This window comes from Haliotis rubra, unplaced genomic scaffold (genome assembly GCF_003918875.1).
Source record: "Haliotis rubra isolate DU_JTF1 unplaced genomic scaffold, ASM391887v1 Scf437, whole genome shotgun sequence".
Taxonomy (NCBI): domain Eukaryota; kingdom Metazoa; phylum Mollusca; class Gastropoda; order Lepetellida; family Haliotidae; genus Haliotis; species Haliotis rubra.
Window position 1 is genome coordinate 827,928 of NW_025767121.1, and position 20,366 is coordinate 848,293.

Consider the following 20,366-nt stretch of genomic DNA (forward strand, 5'->3'; position numbering starts at 1 on the left):
CAAATTTTATGCTTCAAATTATTTCAACAATTTTTCACTTGTGTAAATTATTATTGTTCTTTGTTTGGCCCAGACTCGATTATTTACAGACCGCCGCCATATAGCTGGAATATTGCCGAGTGCGGCGTAAAATGAAACTCACTCACTCACTCACTCGAATCCCCACATGAGTACAATGTGTGAAGCCGATTTCTGGTGTCCCCCGCCATGATGTTGCTGGAATATTGCTAAAAGCTGCGTAAAACCAAACTCAGTCAGTCAGTCTTAATTACTATCTCTACTTACTATTATTGTTCTTAATTACTATCTCGATGACACTGAACATGCTGAAGAATGCTTGATTTTGATGGGTGAAAACAATAATATCAGGTATTGCACTAGACAACTAAAAATTAATAAGTCTTTTAATTCAAGGTTCTTCATTATGTCTGAGTACATTGTTTTCTCGATAACATTCATATCAACACATGTAACAGTGGTTGCCAGCATTACTCACAGCAGCTTATCAAACCTGATAACATCAATTTCATAACTAGCCTGATTTAGGACATGTTAACTGAACCATATAAAAACACTTTGTCAGTCACATGTCTTACAGAGGCTGGCAGTGAATGTTATGGAATCATGAATATCATCAGTCACAAAATTGTCAAAATGAGAAAGAAAATAGTCAAAAACATTCTGCAGTATTCTGGGTGGTTTTGTTGGCAATGGTTGTGTCTGTACTTTCATTTCCTACCATAAATCATCAAATAAATTTACATTGATGAAGTAGGTCAAGTTGATTCTGGTTACAGTTCTGAGGATAGCTGAAATAGGTCAAGTTGATTCTGGTTACAGTTCTGAGGATAGTTGAAATAGGTTGAGTTAATTCTGATTACACTTCAGGTAGCAAAGTAGGTCAAGTTCATTGTGGTTACAGTTCAGGGTAGCCGAAGTAGGTCAGGTCATATTGCTGGAACATTGCTGAAAGCAGTATAAAACTAAACTCTCACTCACTCACACACTCACTCGATATCATCGTCGATTCTGCCCCTACTTATTAAATCTACTCTTGATATCTGGCCTGTAACATATATGATGGTACAGGCTTCAGCTGCAGGAGAAAGGTTTCGGAAGACTCTAACCGCCACTAAGAACCACTAAGTACAGTTTTAAGGTGGTGAGCCTTCGTATTCAAAACCATAGATCCCTCTTGTTGTTATCTTTCCTCCTACAAAGACCTGTGAACAATGTATTTAACATGTATAAGAAGCTTGCAGACATGACCTTGAAGTGTCATTTTACTTGTGTAATATGTCGGACATGCTTAAGCTGGCAAGATGGCTCGGATGATCATGTCATTAGAACAGGAGGATGAGAAGACGTGGATCTCGGTCCAGCCTCGTAACAATAACATGTGTTGAATCACTTGTTTACCTAATGGAGAGGCCATAATGCAAGGATTATTTTGTAATGTCAAGTGTTATAGAATAAAAAGTCCCAAACTAACAGACATATATCTTTTTGAAGTTCACATTTTTCAAGGTGTACAGTACAAATCATATATGATTCCAATATGGCGTGAATGTTTTACAGGATTAGATGTTTATGGTGTGTTTCATCAAGTGATAAAAGTGTACTTCTATAAGAGGTAAAATTATAACCTTTCACTAGACATAATGCTTAGAAATATATAGTTTAAAGGTATTTTTTAAGAAATGAAACACTTGTTCATTTTGATTGAAAAATAATATTGGTATGTTAATAATTAGCCTTAATTTTGAAAATGTTCCCATACCTCGGATTTCTTAAGACATTTAGTATGTGATTTATAAGGTATGTCTGAATTAGGGACAAAACAATTTGTTTCTGTTGCAATTTGTTTGGGGTTCCCCTTTTTGGGAATCTAAATCTCCTGGCCCACCAGTGATATTTTTTATCAGCAAAAACACACTGATAATATATATCATGTGAGTAAACATTGTCATGCTGATGATGCCAGGCTTTGTATAGAGATAAACAACAAAATATTGGAATATATTATTTTTGACACAGTATTGGTTTCTGATATAATATATTCTGTCCATTGTATCAACATTCTGCCTGTTCATTATCTGTTTAACTGAATCAACAGTAGGTTGAGCAATAAGATGAGTACCACTGAATTATATTCCCGGGTTTTGTTTACAATAACATACACATGGTTATTATCTTAATCCTTGCATATAAAGACCGCCTCCGTGGTGTAGTGGTTAGAGCATCCACCCAGAGAGCGGAAGGTCGCAGGTTCGATCCCCAGCCACGTCATACCAAAAGACGTAAAAATATGGTACTTGTTGGTCCCTGCCTGGCGCTCGGCATTAATGGGTACAACAAGGACTGGTCGGCTCGAGTCAGTATAATGTGTTTGAGTGGGGTATTCATGCTTCGCTGCGGCATGGTATCTCAGTGGGCTAGCACTATAAAACCAGCTTCAGTCTGGTCTAGTACAAGCAGCCGCACATACACATACACACGCATGCACGTCGTAATATGAGCGAAATATTCTCAAGCACGACGTTAAACCCAATTTCACTTCACCTCACCTTGCATATAAAACAATTCCATGCGGGACAGTAAATACAATTAACAAATCACTAGGCTAGTGATGTTTTATGTAAATGTTTACATTTTTATAGACCAGGATCCCAATCTACAAAGTGTTCGTAGTACTACATCATTCGCAAACCTGTAACGATAGTTTGTACTGCTACAAACGCTTGGTGGATCGGGACACTGGTTTGTTACCACCTGTTGCTTCACCTAAATTCAATAAATGGATACAAAGGGACAGAAGCAGACTGTTATAGCTGGGGTATGTCATTTGTAATTAAATTAGCAGAAAAACTGCACCATGTCAAGAGCAATTCTTTCAAACCTCTACCACCTGTTGGTTTGTTTATGTTGTTGCTGTGTGTAAGAATGCGTGTCTTTAAAGCTTTAAGCACATTTGAGCATGTTAAGAAACACTGAGTTTTGTTGTTGTGGATTGAGTCAGTGAGCGTAACAAGATCCTGCAGTGTGTCATACTATACCATACAATCTGGCCACAGTAACACGTCTCAAGGCCAGGCAAGTTCATTCTTCTTGTGGCAAGGGAGATAACTGACAGTCCTAATTTTAATTTTAAGATTAATTTTACCACGCTAACCTTCAAGTTAGATTGCCAAAGAACAGAGACAGCAGAAAACATTTTCCACGCAAATTGAAGAAATATGATTTTAGAATTGTTTTACCTAAAGATATCATTTGTATTGATTTGAACAAATTTTCAATAAGCTTATGATCAGACTGAATGGGATTTGTTTTTAAAAAACCCACTTGTTTTGATAAATAACTTTAGCTTGAAAGAAAAGATTCTTGATGCTTAATTTTAAAAAAGCGTAAGCATATTCTTGAGATATATTTACTGAGAAAATGTTAAAAGATAACAGATTCTGCAACTAATTGCTGTTATCTGTTGTTGATAAGATCGCAGTCGGGTAGCCTAGTGGTTAAAGCATTCGCTCATCATGCAGAAGACCTGGCTTCGATTTCCCACTTGGGTACAATATGTAAAGCCCATTTCTGGTGTCCCCTGCCATCTTATTGCTGGAATTTTGCTAAGTGCAGCATCAGACTAAACTCACTCACTCACGCTCTCTATCTCTCACTCTCCCTCCCTCCTTTCCTCCCTCTTTCTCTCTCCTTCCCTCGCTCTTTCTCTCTCCCTGACTCCCCCTCTTTCTCTCTCCTTTCCTCCCACCTCTCTCTATCCCTCCCTCTTTCTTTCTCTCCCTCCTCCCTCTCTCTCCCTCCCTCGCTCTCTCTTTTTCTCCCTCCTTCTCTCTCTCTCTCTCTCCTTCCCTCTCCCTCCCTCCTCCTCTCTTTCTCTCTGAGTTGTTGACATGATGTGACAGCAGGAGTTCAATCCACACTGAGTATCACCAGGGAGGTGACTTGTGTACTTAGCTCCCAACTGAGAATCAACAGCTTATACCATGTATATGTGATGGATCTTACTTGTCTCCTGCATCCTCACAGCTTCGTGAATGACTTTTAATTGCTCAGCTGGGACTGTGGGGTAGCCTTGTGGTTAAAGCGTTCACCTGTCATGCAGACAATGTGGGTTCAAGCCCATTTCTGGTGTCTCCCATCTTGATTTTGATGGATTATTGCTAAAAGCAATGTGAAATGAAGATTAAATGTCTTTTAAAACAAAGAAATTTATGTTACATTTCCATACATATCAACCTTGTATAAGTCATTGACCATGAATATATTTGGTGATATTTTTAGTTGTGAAGTCTGTGCACATACTGTCATGAAATTCTAATAATATTCATGATCTCCAACTTATTTAGTTCAATATAGATGTAACATCATGAATATATTTGGTGATATGTTTTGTGTGAAATTTGATCCCATATTGTCGAAAATGTCCCAAGCATTCATGATCCTATCTTATTCAGTTCAGTATAGATCTATCATCATGAATATATTTGGTGATATATTTTTATGTGAAATCTGAGCTCAGATTGTCAAACATTTCCCACAACATCCATGATCCTAACAACAAGTTGTAGCGATGCACCAACACTTCATAAATCTTTTAAACCCACATGCTTGAAATTCTTTAGGGTTAAAGAGATACTGTGTCAGGGGAATACATTGCGATACGAGTTGAAAAGAATCTGTTGTACAGGGGCAGGTATAATCAGATACCTGTATGACTGGGTGGAGGTCAGCCACACTGATAGTCTCAAAGGAGAAGGTTGTTTGTGTGGTGTAGACTGACCTGCCCTTCCTGGCTAATATTTTCCGAGGGTGTTCTGCCTTCATTAACACTGATAAGGTTATATGTGAAGGATCAAAACCGACTCCGAGGTTTTGTTTAAAAAAATAAGCCCGCGGCAGAGGGTAATTGCAGAGGGCCGACAGGCCAAAACCGAGGAGGAGGTTTTGATCAAACTTAACAACCGACCAAAGATAGACTTTTGATATAATTTTTATATTTGGTATTTACTGTTGAAATCAACTGGGATGCGACTAGCAGCCGATACCTTGTTTTGCACACGCAGTGCACATGTTTTGCATGTGCTACCCGTGTCCTGCACGTGCGTTGCCTGCACTACCCGTCTTGTGAGGAACACATGGTTCATACTGACAATCTCATACTTCACAGCGATCCTTCGTAGCCTAGTGGATAAAACCACCAAGCTAGAGAGCGAAGGGTTGCGGGTTTGAAACCGGGCATCAGCACAATATATTAGAAGTTTTCAATAATGTGATATTTTACGATCGTATTCATTCATAGCAAGACAAAGTTTATAATAATCAATCCTCAAAACAAGTAAAATAATTCCAAGTCAGTATGCGAAATAGCCACTAGCCCGCTAGCCCGTGGCTAATAAAAATCCAGTCGGGAAAGTAAATCTCCAGTCCCTGGCCCAACTGGCTAGTGAATTTTCATGGAGTCGTTTTGTAAATATATCACTCTCTCCAACTTGTTAATTAAAAACACACTTTTAAATCATGAAAGATGATGGCCTGATAAAACTGTTCATCATATTAGCAGCTAATTGATGAAACCCATGTCCACATTCAAATTTCGGGCAAGCGAATTATTTTGTGGGCTAGCAACTTTCAGGCATAGCTAGCCCGACTGGCTAGCAAAATTTGGAAATTATTTCGCACACTGTTCCAAGTCAAGGGTTATTCTTCAGAAAATCCCCGAGCTGTAGGCAATTCTATAGAAAATCCCCAGAATTTTTATAGAATGTCCGAGAAACTGCCTGTAGAGGTTTACTTACTCAGGTAAAAAGGTGAACCTGGTGAGACAATAGAGTGATGTCACTGCAGGTTTATAAGCTTGGTTCTCTCTTGGTCAAGGGGACTTGGGGACTGGGGCCCTGTTTTTAGCAAGTATATGATCATAAATTACAACAGTCGTAGTGGTGTGATGTAATTGCTTTGTGGGATGAGACCCCAAAAGTGAGTGAGTGAGTTAGTATGGTTTAACAATATCATGGCAGGCGGATTGTAACCATTGGGTTGCACACATTTAAAGTGCCAGTGTGGGGAATCGTACCTGGGTAGACATGATCAGTGACCACAAGGCTCACCATGATAACCCCTATGATCTCGTTACTAGTTGTAGTCGAAAATGTGAATACAGAATGCCATCGAGAAAATGGTCAAATGTAACATGTTTGCAGATTCTAGTACTTTTGGGGGACTGACTCTGGGATGCTATCTAAATATATATGTTGACCAGAAAAATACATGACAAAAATGTCAAGATAGGAAATTGCCTTCTACAAATATTACTGGTACATTGTGGCAAGTTGTTTTTAATATATTTTGGCTTAAGCTAAAAGTTTTGATTAAAATAATATCCAGTATTCACCTGTAACCATGCTTACTGGCGAGCTGATTATAAATCAATTCATCCATTCTCCATATAATTTCCTACTCTCGAATGCACACGATTTTCCAGTTGGCACAGTCCCTAATTGATCACAAGATTCATCACTGTTAATGACTGTAACCATTGGTGGGGAAACCACTATTGCGATAGCAATAGTCTATTGCAACCAACTATTGCAATTGGGTTTTTTCTCCTTAAATTGTCTGACATTTGAAGTCATTTCTACAAGCAACATGTTTCCTTTCCACAATCCCAGTTTCTTTGAGCTTCAAAAACCCAAAATGTCTCCACACTATGGATCTTCCAGCATTGTTATTCACAATTTCAAACTCAAATTTCAATTGCTGCCATGTTTGTTTAAGAAGGAACAGGGGTGGATAACTCTAAATCAAAGTGAACGAATCTGGTACTTCCTGTATTTTGCACTGCACATTTATCAACAGAGGTCAAATACTAAACTATCGATAGTCACACATACTATCGATGCATTGATAGTTTTTTGTTTCTACCATCGATTAATTGCTATTGGAGACTCAACAATTGCAATCCATCGATAGTTCGATGCATCGTTACAGCCCTAGTAACTAGGAATGTCACATTCAATACGTAAGTTTCATGAATCGATACATATCACGATACCCATGTCACGATTCAATACGTATCACGATACCTATTTTCGCGGCATTATTGTGTAAATAGAGAATACAACACGAGGTCTCATTACATACAAATTATACGAAACGAGTGTCCTTCCTATGGTATCTGACTGAGTGAAAGCGAGGTCAGATACCATAGGAAGGTCACAAGTTTCGTAAAATTCGTATGTTATGAGACCGAGTGTGGTATTTTATTTATTACCAACGTCTTACATGCATTAAATTGATAAAATAGCGTTTTTTGTTATTTTTATGGTTTCAAACCGAAACCGGTTTCATAAAGAGGTTGTGGAAGAGTTTTGTACTGTAGTACAATATTTGCATGACGTCACACTGTAATGACGTCACTGCCTTGGTAACCGACGTCACGATGCATGTCAGTTGCCATCGCCTCGTACAGCCTCCTACAGTAAACTACTACGTAGCACCCCGTTTCTTGGTTTGCAGTTGCTTCATTCGGCTAAGATCACTGATGGAAACATTGCGTTATGTTTTTCGACAGATATAATGTCTCAGTTCGACTCACAATTAAACAGCGACACGGCAAACGTTCGCAATGTTTACATTCCCACAATGCATTTAAGTTGTAGAATGAATGTGAATTCACGTGTTTGTTATGAATGAAAAAATAGTTACGTCAGAATTTGACCTATTTGAGAGGTCAATCGGTTATCCAATCAAATCGTTAGAATCTCAGGTCAAGTCGTTACGACACAGGTCAACGCGATACGACACTCATGTGACGTACGAGATTAGTATGCAACTACCCATACGTTGACCACGTGGGTAATAAATTTAGTTACATTTTGAACATTAATATTTCATATTTTATAATTTTCCATAAAAAAGATCAACATTTTTTATTCTCAAAGATTAAAACTTCTAATTTTCCATCTTTGTGCATGAAAAATAATCATTTATAACTCTCATAACATCAAAAAACATGATACAATTGCAAATGTAAACGATACATAAACATATTTAAACCAATATTTCAAAACTAAATACTGTAAACGTACTTATTTTCACGTGGTGCAATTTTCGCGGAATTGACAGTTTAGACTATATCACGCGGTCAATTATTCGCGCAATCAGTAATTGCCGGAACTGCCAGCTGTCTCTTTGGCCGCCACTAATAGCAGTGAAAACAAACAGAGTGGCTTAACCTGTCAGGTGACGTTTATTGCTTACTCACAGGAAATCCCTATCTGTGCGATATACTAGTACACAGTAATCCGTTTACTCACGGAAGAGATGAAAAACACATCAGTCTTATGTTCCCGAATTCTGACGATCTGACGAATTAACTTCTACTGTATATGAAGCTTCTTGTGATTTCAAACAAGCCGGGTTGTTGTGAATGAGATGATTGAGTGTTAAGTGACTATTCGCTTCATGATGTACTGGTAAATAAAATCTTAATGAATAAATAAAATACTGCTGTATTATTTCTTTCCGTGCCGTTTCATGGTAATCTGTTTTATATCAAACCATCTGTCATGTGACCAATTTCCATGGCAGCCACAACACACATTGCTGTTTTTGCTAATTCGGCGATGGGATTTGGCTCATTATTTAATTATGTTTTGGGAAATCCATTACAGCGACAGTTAAGTATGATTCTTTATGCTACTATCAGTCGTCATTTTAAGATTCCCGTAGATTTCTGTCTTCAAACTTGATGTGTTATGGTAACAACTCAGGGGCGAGCGTAGCTAGACTGAATGAATGACAGGTTTATTCGCGGTGTATAAATTTTCGCGCTAAAATGTTTTGCGCGAAAAGCGCGAAAATAAAACCTGCATGAAATATAATACGTTTACAGTATCGATACAGTTTTGAATGTATCGATAATTATATCGTCTAAGAAAAAGTATTGTTGCATCGATGTATCGTGGCATTCCTACCAGTAACCATGGAAACTTGTTTAGTGATGTTTTTCTGTTCTTGTTTCCCAGAGTCACGACCACCACAACCACAACCATATGACCACCATGAAACCAGGCATGATGGGCGACATGATGGGCGACATGATGAACATGAACGACACCGACTGCTCCATGCCAGGCATGATGGTAAGTCCTGATGGATCTTGACCGCCTCCGTGGTGTAGTGGTAAGAGCGTCTGCCCGGAGTGCGGAAGGTCGCGGGTTCGATCCCCGACTGCATCATACCAAAAGACGTTAAAATATGGTACTTGTTGGTCCCTGCCTGGCGCTCGGCATTAATGGGTGCATCAAGGACTGGCCGGCTCGGAGTCAGTATAATGTGTCTGAGTGGGGTATTCATGCTTCACTGCGGCATGGTATCTCAGTGGGCTAGCACTATAAAACCAGCTTCAGTCTGGTCTAGTACAAGCAGCTGCACATACACATACACACGCATGCACATCGTCATATGAGCGAAATATTCTCAAGAACGACGTTAAACCCAATTTCACCTCACCTCACCTCACAGACACTTAGTATTTCTGTTGTTAACACTATATTCAGCAAATTCCAGCTTTATGACGTCAGTCTGTTAATGGAGTTTGGACCACACAATCTTGTGACTGACATGAGAATCAGTAATACAATTGTTTCGTGATAGGTATTCAGTAATATTTCAGCTTTATAACGGCAGGACCTGGGTTTGAGTCCACACATGGGTACAATGTGTCAAGCCCTTTTTGGTGTCCCCTGCCATGATATTGCTGGAATATTGCTAAAAGTGGCGTAAAATTAAACTCACTAACTCACTGCAGTCGACAAACTCTTATATACTCAACAACATCTTGACTCTCCACCCTGTTGCAAACAACCTAACCTTCCATCGGTTTTATCATCCATGTAACTAGCAAACAACAACATCTTGACTCTCCACCCTGTTGCAAACAACCTAACCTTCCATCGGTTTTATCATCCATGTAACTAGCAAACAACAACATCTTGACTCTCCAGCATAACTGCAAACAACAGCATCTGACAAAGTAAATTTGTTTGTATGTTGTTCAACCCTTCATTCAGCAATATTCCAACTATATGGCAGGGGTCTGTAAATAATCAAGTGTGAACCAAACAATCCAGTGACATCATTAACGACTGTCGTTCATGTCAGTCACTGGATTGTTTGGTCCAGACTCAATTATTTTTTAAACCAACCATATAACAAACATCAGTTTGGCAGGATATGTGCTTTAAAACAAACTCAATTTGTTTCATATGTTCTATGAGTTTAAGATGTTTTATGAATATGCAAACATACTGCTGTCAACACAATTTAGATAACAGCTTGGTTGATTATCATGGCCAACAGCACTGAGTCATGTACTCGTTAGCTGCCTGTCATTTAGTTAGAGAATGCCTGGTATGCTTGTGGCGGTAGGCAAGGTATTCAGGATGAGGTGCAGGATACTACTGGCTGAACATGCACTTCAGGTAATATACCGGTACACTGCAGTTTGACCATGGTTCGCCTTGGGTGAAGTATTGGTTTTGTGGGTCTACACTTGATCTTGGGACAGCGGTGGTTGGCTGTTCAGCGCCAGTTGCTGCAATGCCATTGCTGTAATACCAGAAAGGTATTTATAGGATCTGAAATAAAGTGTTGTGGACCCACTAATGGACCCCTTTGTCCTAATTTAATAAGTGATTCGGTATGGTTTTGTGTCACTTTTAGCAATATTCCATCAAAATGATGTAGTGGTCCACAAATGGGCTTCACAGATTGCATGCATGTGGGAATCGAACCTGGGTCTTAGGCGTGATGAGTGAATACTTTTACAACTAGGTTACCCCACTGCCTTCTGAATCTAATAAGCCAGGGTTACATTCATGGGAAATTAGGGTACCCACCAGACTACCTGGCTCTGTGGTAATATGGGGCGGTGAGATAGCCCAGTGGCTAAAGCTTTTGCTCTTCTCGTCAAAGACCTGGGTTTCATTCCCCACATGGGTACAGCAGGAGCGGATCCAGAGGGAGGGTGCAACTCCCCGCACACACACACACACACCCTTCGCTTCTCCCCTGATAAATTTTCCCCAGAGGAGCATTTCCCCCTGGCTGTTGGGTTTCATGATTTATCTGGGCTGTTGGGTATCATGATTTATCTGGGCTGTTGAGTTTCATGATTTATCTGGGCTGTTGGGTTTCATGATTTATCTGGGCTGATGAGTTTCATGATTTATCTGGGCTGATGAGTTTCATGATTTATCTGGGCTTTTGGGTTTCATGATTTATCTGGGTGGACAGTGTGAAAAGCCTGGTCCACAGGTTGGTATAGATAAAAGATATATATTTTTCTTTCTCTTCTATTTCAGATGTATTTCCACACAGGAACATGTGAATATGTGTTGTTTGAGAAGATTATTATAAGCAATGCTGGACGTAAGTATAACCAAGAGATATGAGGGAAAAGGGAAAGAAAAGAACATGGCCGAGTTGTCTGAAACACTACAGTGCTCATGCTGTTGATCACTGGATTGTCTGGTCCAGACTCGATTATTTACAGACCGCCGGTATATAGCTGGAATATTGCTGAGTGCGGCGTAAAACAACAAGCCAATCAACCAAGACTTGTGAGAATGTAACTCCCTGTTGTAATTGTTGCCCCAACTATCTGTGTATTGTGTGTAGTGTATCAGGACAGGTATGATATGTAAGGAATATCATAAACAAAGCAACACTATAAACACACCTGCTTCAGCCAAATATTGACCTTCAATTGTCTCTTCATGTCCGCATTGTCTGTCCGACACCACAGCATATCAATACATTAGGCTTTAACATGGTACAGGGAGTCAGTTGGTAATCCACTGTTAACATACAACACTTATAAACATTGTATTTACTCTCCCAGTTCTGTTTTGTGAGGGACAGTACAGGGAGTCAGTTGGGACTGCATTGTTAACATACAACACTGATACACATTGTATTTAATCTCCGATTCTGTTTTGTCAGAGATGGGCGGAGCTTGTGTTGTGATATTTTTCCTGGCCATGCTGTACGAGGGGCTGAAGTGTCTCCGAGAGTACCTCATCCAGAAAAACCATGTCGGGACCAAGTACTACAACACAACTCTCCCAGCTGGATCATCGAAAGAAAACATGGTCATGGAATCGAAGGAAACGGTCCAGTAAGTACCAACTGTAACTGTCTTATGGGTATCGATATAAACATGAAGTACCAACAGTGGAGGGAGATGTATGGGAGTTACCGTCACCACAGGAGGCCCTGGTGCACAGGACTCTCGGGAGATGTGAACTTTACTGACAGAAATTAACAGTAATATCCTGTTACCATGGTTATGACAATGGTAACAGAATATTGCTGTTAGTAACCATGGTAACAATAATGATGACAGTGTTATCCCTAACTATACAAAGACAAAGTAAATGGAAATGGTGATGTTTGGGAGCTATCCCCAGCAACCTCTGCTGGTCAGATGGTCAGAGATGCCCTCAAATGAATTGGTTTGTCGGGCTCACTGACTGGATGGATCACATGTCATCAGATCCCCAGCAACCTCTGATCATCAGATATGCCACCAAATGAATCGGTTGGTCGGGCTCACTGACTGGATGGATCACATGTCATCAGATCCCGAGCAACCTCTGCTGGTCAGATATGCCACCAAATGAATCGGTTGGTCGGGCTCACTGACTGGATGGATCACATGTCATCAGATCCCCAGCAACCTCTGATCATCAGATATGCCACCAAATGAATCGGTTGGTCAGGCTCACTGACTGGATAGATCACATGTCATCAGATCCCCAGCAACCTCTGCTGGTCAGATATGCCCTCAAATGAATCTGTTCATCGTGTTGACTGACTGGGTGGATCACATGTCATCAGATCCCCAGCAACCCCTGCTGGTCAGATATGCCCTCAAATGAATCTGTTCATCGTGTTGACTGACTGGGTGGATCACATGTCATCAGATCCCCAGCAACCTCTGATCGTCAGATATGCCACCAAATGAATCGGTTCGTCAGGCTCACTGACTCGATGGATCACATGATTCCCACAATAGCAATCACTGGATTGTTTGGTCCAGAATAATGTCCGGTAGCAGGAATGTAGCTCAAAGGTTCTTTTAGACAACAAACAAACAGAGAAACAAAACAAACAAACACACAAAGAACCTATCCCTATGAAAAATGAGTAATATCTCCTCTTTATTCCAGTGGGAAGATGCTGAGTGGCAGCCACTTCCTCCAGACGATCCTCCACATGGTGCAAGTGTTTGTAAGCTACTGTCTCATGCTTGTCTTCATGACGTACAACGTTTGGCTGGGGCTTGCCGTCATTCTTGGAGCGGGGGCTGGATATTTCTTCTTCGGCTGGAAAAGAGCAGTTGTTGTGGACATTAATGAACATTGTCATTAAAACTTAAACACCAAGTAGAGTATTCCAGAACTTAATTTTGTATATTTTGTCAAAAAACCCAAACTTATACATCTTTGTGATAAAATCGAAAGCTTGTATCAAAACTGAATACAAGAGAGTTGCAAGAGTTGTACACGTTGTACTAATGTGATTAGGTATTTTAAGTGTGTATCTTCCAAGGAACTGTCTATTTGGGCAACATTATATTGTAATGATGTTCAGATGTTTTTGGAAGGGTTTGCCTGGTTGGTTTGTAGTCAGATTCAGTTTCATATATTTTGTAAGTTTATAGAGATTTAATTTTGATAATTGTCTCACATAATGCTGTTAAATTCTGAACAAGAACACTACATTTTCTTAAATGGTACTTTAGTAGTAACAAGTGGGATAAAGGCATGAAACAATACTCCCGCAATGTTTGAATTGGAACAGTTGCAAAAAATGTATGTAGAAAATCAAATTTTGATATTAAAACATCAGGGTTTTGTCTTTTTTCATAAAAAACAGCAGAACGACTCTAAATATTAAAACTTTAAGACCACACACACACACACATACACGCAATACAATCTATTTTTTGGACATTACACATTCAGTTGTTCTTTTAACATGAAGGTCCTTGACGAAAGTCTTCGAAGCAATGATGTCATTTATTGTATTGTATGTAATATATGTGAATGAACTAATGATCTGTCAACTCAAATGTGGCGTTTTATAACAAACAAGCAAACGTGTGACTTGTGTCTTTCAGGGGTTTCTACCAAACAGAACAGGATATGACATAACCCATAGATTAATGACACAATTGACCCAGTTGTCAAAATTACATCCCTTGAAATTACCTAAATTTCATCTGTATGTGCATACACAATGCCATGTAGAAAGTGGTCAAATGTAACACATTATATTTGGGATTACACTTAAAGAAACTTACGGGCGACGTTGGCCAAGTGCTTAAAGCGTTCGCTCGTAACACCGAAGACCCGGGTTTGATTCCCCACATGGGTACGAAGCCCATTTATGGTGTCCCCCGCCATGATATTGCTGGAATATTGCTTAAAGCGGCTTAAAACAATACTCACTCACGACAGAAGGTTACATCTGTGTGACTGTGGGTTTAAATCCCAGTTTCAGAGTATTAGGTTTCTTGGTTTATACCACCCACTGGTTTCACCCAGTTGGTAAAGGTCTGAGACCTGGGTTACTCTGTACCCGTTGACCCGGGTTCGATTCCCAACACGGGCACAATGTGTGAAGCCCGTTTCTTGTTTCCCCAATGTGATATTGCTGGAAAGTGGAGTAAAACTAAATTCACTCATTCATCAATCTAAACACATACAGTTGCTGCCATAGCAACCGTTTTGTACCGGTTGTTCATAATAAGGACCAGTAATGATATTGATGGTATCTCAAATAGCACAATATATTCACCAACTGCTTTTGAATACTTTAAAGTGTACATTGAAAATTTTGTTGTTGTGATAGAAATGTTAACCTATATATATATATGTATATAAATGCAAGGTTGTTTGAGCAATGTATGAATCTGCTGTAAGGGAACAACTGTTTGATTTTTATGGGCAAGATTCAAAAGGATACAGTTTCTTTCAATATTTATATTTATAAATATTATTCAAGCAACTATTTTAGTTTTAAAATTAATAGAGCATGACATTCAAAAAGAAATATGCTGATCTCAAATCAAATCCCTCTCCTACCACATCCCCTCGATAAAAATGAAATAGTTGGTCCCTGATGAAAATGAAATACAGGCAAATCCCGATGAGTCGAATGCCGGTGTGTCGAATATTATGCATAACTCGAAGTAGCTGTCGGTCCCGATCATTCCCTGTTATAGTTGTCATCATTTGAATACCGGTTACACGAATTCGTCTCATAAATACACACGATGACTCGAGAAGGAAATTTGGTCCCATGAGATTCAAACAACTGCAATCTTGTATACATAAGCCCAAGTCAGTCAATGAGAAGTTGATTGGTGTAGCAAACTGATCCAATTAACAAACCAGCGCGGCTCACACCTTTCCGCCATTGACGGTTGAGTTCAAAAGGCAGATTAGTGATTTTACGGAAATGACTGTCTGTGCTAATCAGACTGGAACTGATAAGGTGCCCCTATTAGTGATATGGAAATCATTAGATAAACAAATGCTTAGGCGGAGGAATTAGGACTGGATCATCTTTTTTCTACCCTCATGGACATACCTATGTCTCGAATACATCGATAAGTCGAATTTATTACTTGGTCCCCAGTGATTCGACTCATCGGGATTTGACTGTAGTTGGTCCCTGATGAAAATTGATACATTTTGACCATACATAATATTCAGAAACCATGGAAAGCAGGTTACTGACAACTCCCTACTGTGTGATGTGGCCTACAACAATGTGTTGAGTTTAACTCCCAACTGACTGTTGTTTTCAGATAAATATGCCTGTCACAACTCCAAATACGATTCACCCAGCTGAAATGTCTTTTTTGCCTGTTTGAATTTGTATTTTTATTCAGCTATCATGTTATTTTTTCAGTCAGAAAACATGATAGAATTTGGACATTTTTCTGTTAGTTTCAATCTTAAACCAATCCGATTAAACAAATAAACAAACGTACCTCTGGGGAACAGGAAGTCAGTCATAAAATATTTCCCTTTTCTGTGATGTCATTCCCAAAGACATACATAAAATATATTTGGGGTTGAAGGAACTTTTTCAGTGTTCTTACAATGGCCAGTCACACTGGTGGGAGCAGTAATACTGGAGGGTAACGCCACCTGCTGGGATGAAGCTTACCATGGGAGGTAACTCCAGCTATATAAGGGAGAGAACTCTAGACATTCAGTAATTGCAGATGAGAAGGTTTTAAATGAGTAACATCAAACTGACACTAATAAACATCATAATAAACATAATAATACATGTATAATAAATTACCTGTAACCAGAGAATATGTAACCTTAGTCAAGGTAAACCTGTCATAATAATCCTCAGTATAATCATAAATTTAGTTCAACATAATTCTTGGTGTAGTTTAGCTTCTGTTCATTTTTTATGAACCACAGAACTAACATGAAAAGACAACGACAATTATAAAACTCCATGTATATATGTGTACACATTGTGCTAGGTGACTTCTTATTTAAGCTAGAGTAGTGATGTATAGGAGCGCACAACTTGCTTCAAAAGATTAACACTTGTAGTGTAGATGTGTCAGTGTGTTTCCATAGCATATTATGAGCATTGATATATTTTGTAGGCCATAATATTACGTAGTTCTAGTAGATCGAAACTTTACAACCCAAGACATTATTTTCTGGAAAAGTATTAAAAGGAAAAACCTAAGGTTCAATTCATCATTCTCATTTAGTTCATCATATGGTACCATATTTCTTGTATCCCTTGTGGAGAAAGTGTTTTAATATTGCTTGGAAAACAGGGTTTGGGCGGTTGGGGTAGCCAAGTGGTTAAATTGTTTGTTGTCATCAGCCAGGATTAATCACGAGTACAATGTGTGAAGCCCTTTTTTTGTTTCCCCTACCATGATATTGCTTAAATATTGTAAAAAGCTGCATAAAACCATTTTCCTTCTATATGAAATGTGATCACATGACAATCTGTAATGGCCAAAACCCAACTGCATAAATGCTCATGATGTCAATCACTGGATAGTCTGGTTCACATGTGATTATGTACAGACTGCTGTATAGCGTGAATAGTGCTTCCAGCTTTCATTCACAAATTCTGTAGGACTAAATTCTATAATCTCTATCAAGTCTCACTATATTGAATAATTTACAAAATAAGTGCATTATTCAATCTTGGTTGTTTTATATATATATTACAAATGAATAGAGACTAACAAGTTGAGTAATAAAGGAAATATGTTCGATTAAAACAGAAAACTTAGATCTATTTAGATACAGCAAGTTTTTTCTGCAGAATAGTGTTAGGTTTTATGCTTGAAGGGTGGTGGGGTAGCCTAGTGGATAAGGTGTATGTTTCATGCAGCAGACCAGGGTTTGATTCCCAGTGCATAGAGATTGTATAAAAATTCCAGTGCAGCATATAACAATAGTCAAACTCCTTCCTTTCTTTGTCAGAATCAGGCACAAATATTAATGCAAGTCACTATGAAGTCATGAATATATTTGCATAAAATTGTGTTCATAATATAGTCTTTCATGTTGATGTTTTTTTCTGATGTAACATTTACATTTTAACCAATTTCTGTTAATCGTGTGAATCAATTTTTCTTTGAAATGGCACATGGAGTCAACCAAAGAATATTGATTTTATGAAACAAAATAGTTTTGTGCATAAGGTAAATTTTTTATGTTTTGCATTAGATAAGTTTTAAGACATTTCTGTAAAGCGCACAGCCACGTTTTAGTTTTACGGCTTCATCAGTTCATGTGTACAGGGCTGTAGGGTAGCCAAGTGATTATTGCATTCGCTGGTCACACTAAAGGCCTGGGTTGGAACCCATTTATTGCGGAAATATTACCGAAAGGCTGTATAAATACCAACTTGATCATGCAGTACCAAAAAATTCGGAATAAAGTCATCTTAAAATTTTGTTTCCAGTACAATCTAGAAAAGTTACAGAGTTGGTGTAAATGATTTGCTAAAGTACAGAACTTGCTGGTGAAAAGAGCAAATTATTATCCACAAGAACATACTGGACAATTTTCGTTTATCTTTAATATAGCTGGTTTCTTTCAATTTCGCACATCATGTGGTCACCAAAAGGGTCCAAACTGTCCTTTATGGATCTGCTTTAGTGAAGACATCTTAAGATAGTTGAAATATTGTTTATGCATATATGTCCATGTGAAAACTTCAGCTTCACATTTAATTTTTCTTGAGAAGAAAAGTATGAAAATATTTGTCAAATGTAGCAATGTATATACAATGTATTTTGTTTCTTTACAAAATTATAGGTAATGTTTTTCAAACTCTGGGGAGAATTCTGGACTTCTATGCTAAGATTACACAATGCCATTCTATGCTAAGCCTTCATCTTTATATTTTGTTGGTTTCTTGGCATTTTGTGAAAAATTATGTCAGAGGACATATTTCTGTCTACTTTTCAGATACTGGGTGGTGGAGTAGCCTAGAGGCTAAGCATTAGCTCACTCTGAAGCCCTTGTTTGATGTTTGACATGGGTACAATGTGTGAAGCCTTATCTTACAGTTGCTGTAGTATTGGGATAAGTGCCATGACCACTCTCACTCAGTGAGAAAAGAAGAAACGACAGGGAGAGTGAGCGAAGTCTTTTGGACAATAAAATATGTTTAAGCCATCACTCAGTCAGTTTAAGGAATGCCATTGTTTCATGAAGGATAATGTCGACCTACAGTCCATATTGATGTCATTTGGGAGGTTTTCTGCAGGTTCTAAAGATATTTTATGTTCGATGTAAAATAATTTGTTTATGGAAGTCATGACATAATATGTATTCATGTTGATAATTCATACAATGTGATTATGAGTGAATGGTAATCAAATCAAAGATATTTTCAATAAAAGAACTATTTATCTATAACTGTGCTTTTGTTTTACGTTCTCAAACCGACAGTGAAACTGGTCCTCGACCAAACTGACTACATCAGTGAAGATCACTCATGCAAAGCGTTGTATGAGGCGACTAACGGGATCGGGTTGTCAGGCTCGCTGGACTTGGTTGACATGTTATCACTATTCTAGCGATGGTGCTCATGCTGTTGATCACAGTCTGTCTTCTTCGTATTCCTATCGTGTCATAGGATATTTGTTTATTTGTTTGGTCAACCAAGACTCTTTGATGGGATATTTTGTGAAGTACAGTTGGATGATTTTACCCAAAGACTTTTTGTACCGCAATGAGATTCTGAAACTTAGCGGAACCTTCCTTCCAGTCACAAACATACACAAACGCATTGCAACGACACCTTTGCGCTGGGCCCTGTTCCCAACAGCGATATAACGCTACGGCAGTCACGTATGTCTATGATAAAGAATGTTCTTACACAGGTAGCCAAACCCATGTGATAAACTGGTATCACACATAATGTGAGATCGATTTCTAATCCCGTGATTGGCTACTCCATGGTGGATGACCTAAGGTCAGGTTAGTGACGGACTACTTTCCTGATTAAAAATCATTGATATAAGTTCTTGGGCTTCCAATCGAACAGAAACCTGTTACCTTACACCTACCTGTTATTTTCACGATTGTAACATTAACAGGTATGCCTTTTTACAAAGGTTGTAGATTTGTTCTGCCAAGATGTCCAGCAAGATAGTCAGCGCCCAAATATTCGACACAAGATTGCTGTCTACAGTATTTTCTAGGAGTAGATGTGCCCCTACAGACTTTTCGACCGCAGGGCCCATTTGTTGGAAAGTCGCTTCGTTGCCATCTTCTGCTATATGTAGTGCTATTCATTGGAACTACCAAACCTCTAATTGGAAATTTTCGACTACTGTTGCGGGAAAAATGCAACAAGGTAGTACCAATCCTAGTAGTCTTGACCATTTTGTGCTCACGATAAACCGACATACTTCAGCTAAGTCCCTGGTAGCTCAGTCGGTTGATGTACATGCAATTGTGATGGTGTACATGTAGGGGTCCGTCAGTATCCGCTGGCGCCCTCAACATTTTATAAGATCGGGAAAGCAGTAGGGGAATGGTAGCTGGTTGAAAGTGAGTCCGACCAAAGCCTTATTTGTGAAATAAGGCTTTGCAGCTTTGTTGAAAGTGATGGGAGAAATCCTCATTACCCCTACTACTCAGTCTGACCACTGTCGCCATGGGAACACAACCGAAGCGAGTATTTGTAACACATTTATTACAACAATATTGCAACGTCATGGTTTTGTTGAAAGTGATTTCTTGATGTTATCTTGTTTT

At 38.9% G+C, this 20,366-nt stretch overlaps 1 protein-coding gene across 2 annotated transcripts in view; it reads left to right on the forward strand.

The window, feature by feature from the left end:
- LOC124289241 (high affinity copper uptake protein 1-like) overlaps window positions 1-14,572 on the forward strand; it is a 37,691-nt gene extending 23,119 nt beyond the window's left edge. The window contains exons 3-6 of one of the 2 annotated variants that reach the window (XM_046725846.1): window positions 9,057-9,161; window positions 11,385-11,451; window positions 12,025-12,199; window positions 13,254-14,572. In XM_046725846.1, coding sequence (XP_046581802.1) covers window positions 9,057-9,161; window positions 11,385-11,451; window positions 12,025-12,199; window positions 13,254-13,455 — 549 coding nt within the window. In that variant the 3' untranslated portion in view covers window positions 13,456-14,572. Of the gene's footprint in view, window positions 1-9,044; window positions 9,162-11,384; window positions 11,452-12,024; window positions 12,200-13,253 lie in introns of both variants that reach the window. The other variant, XM_046725845.1, reaches the window with a different exon arrangement.
- The last annotated feature ends 5,794 nt before the right edge of the window (window positions 14,573-20,366 follow it).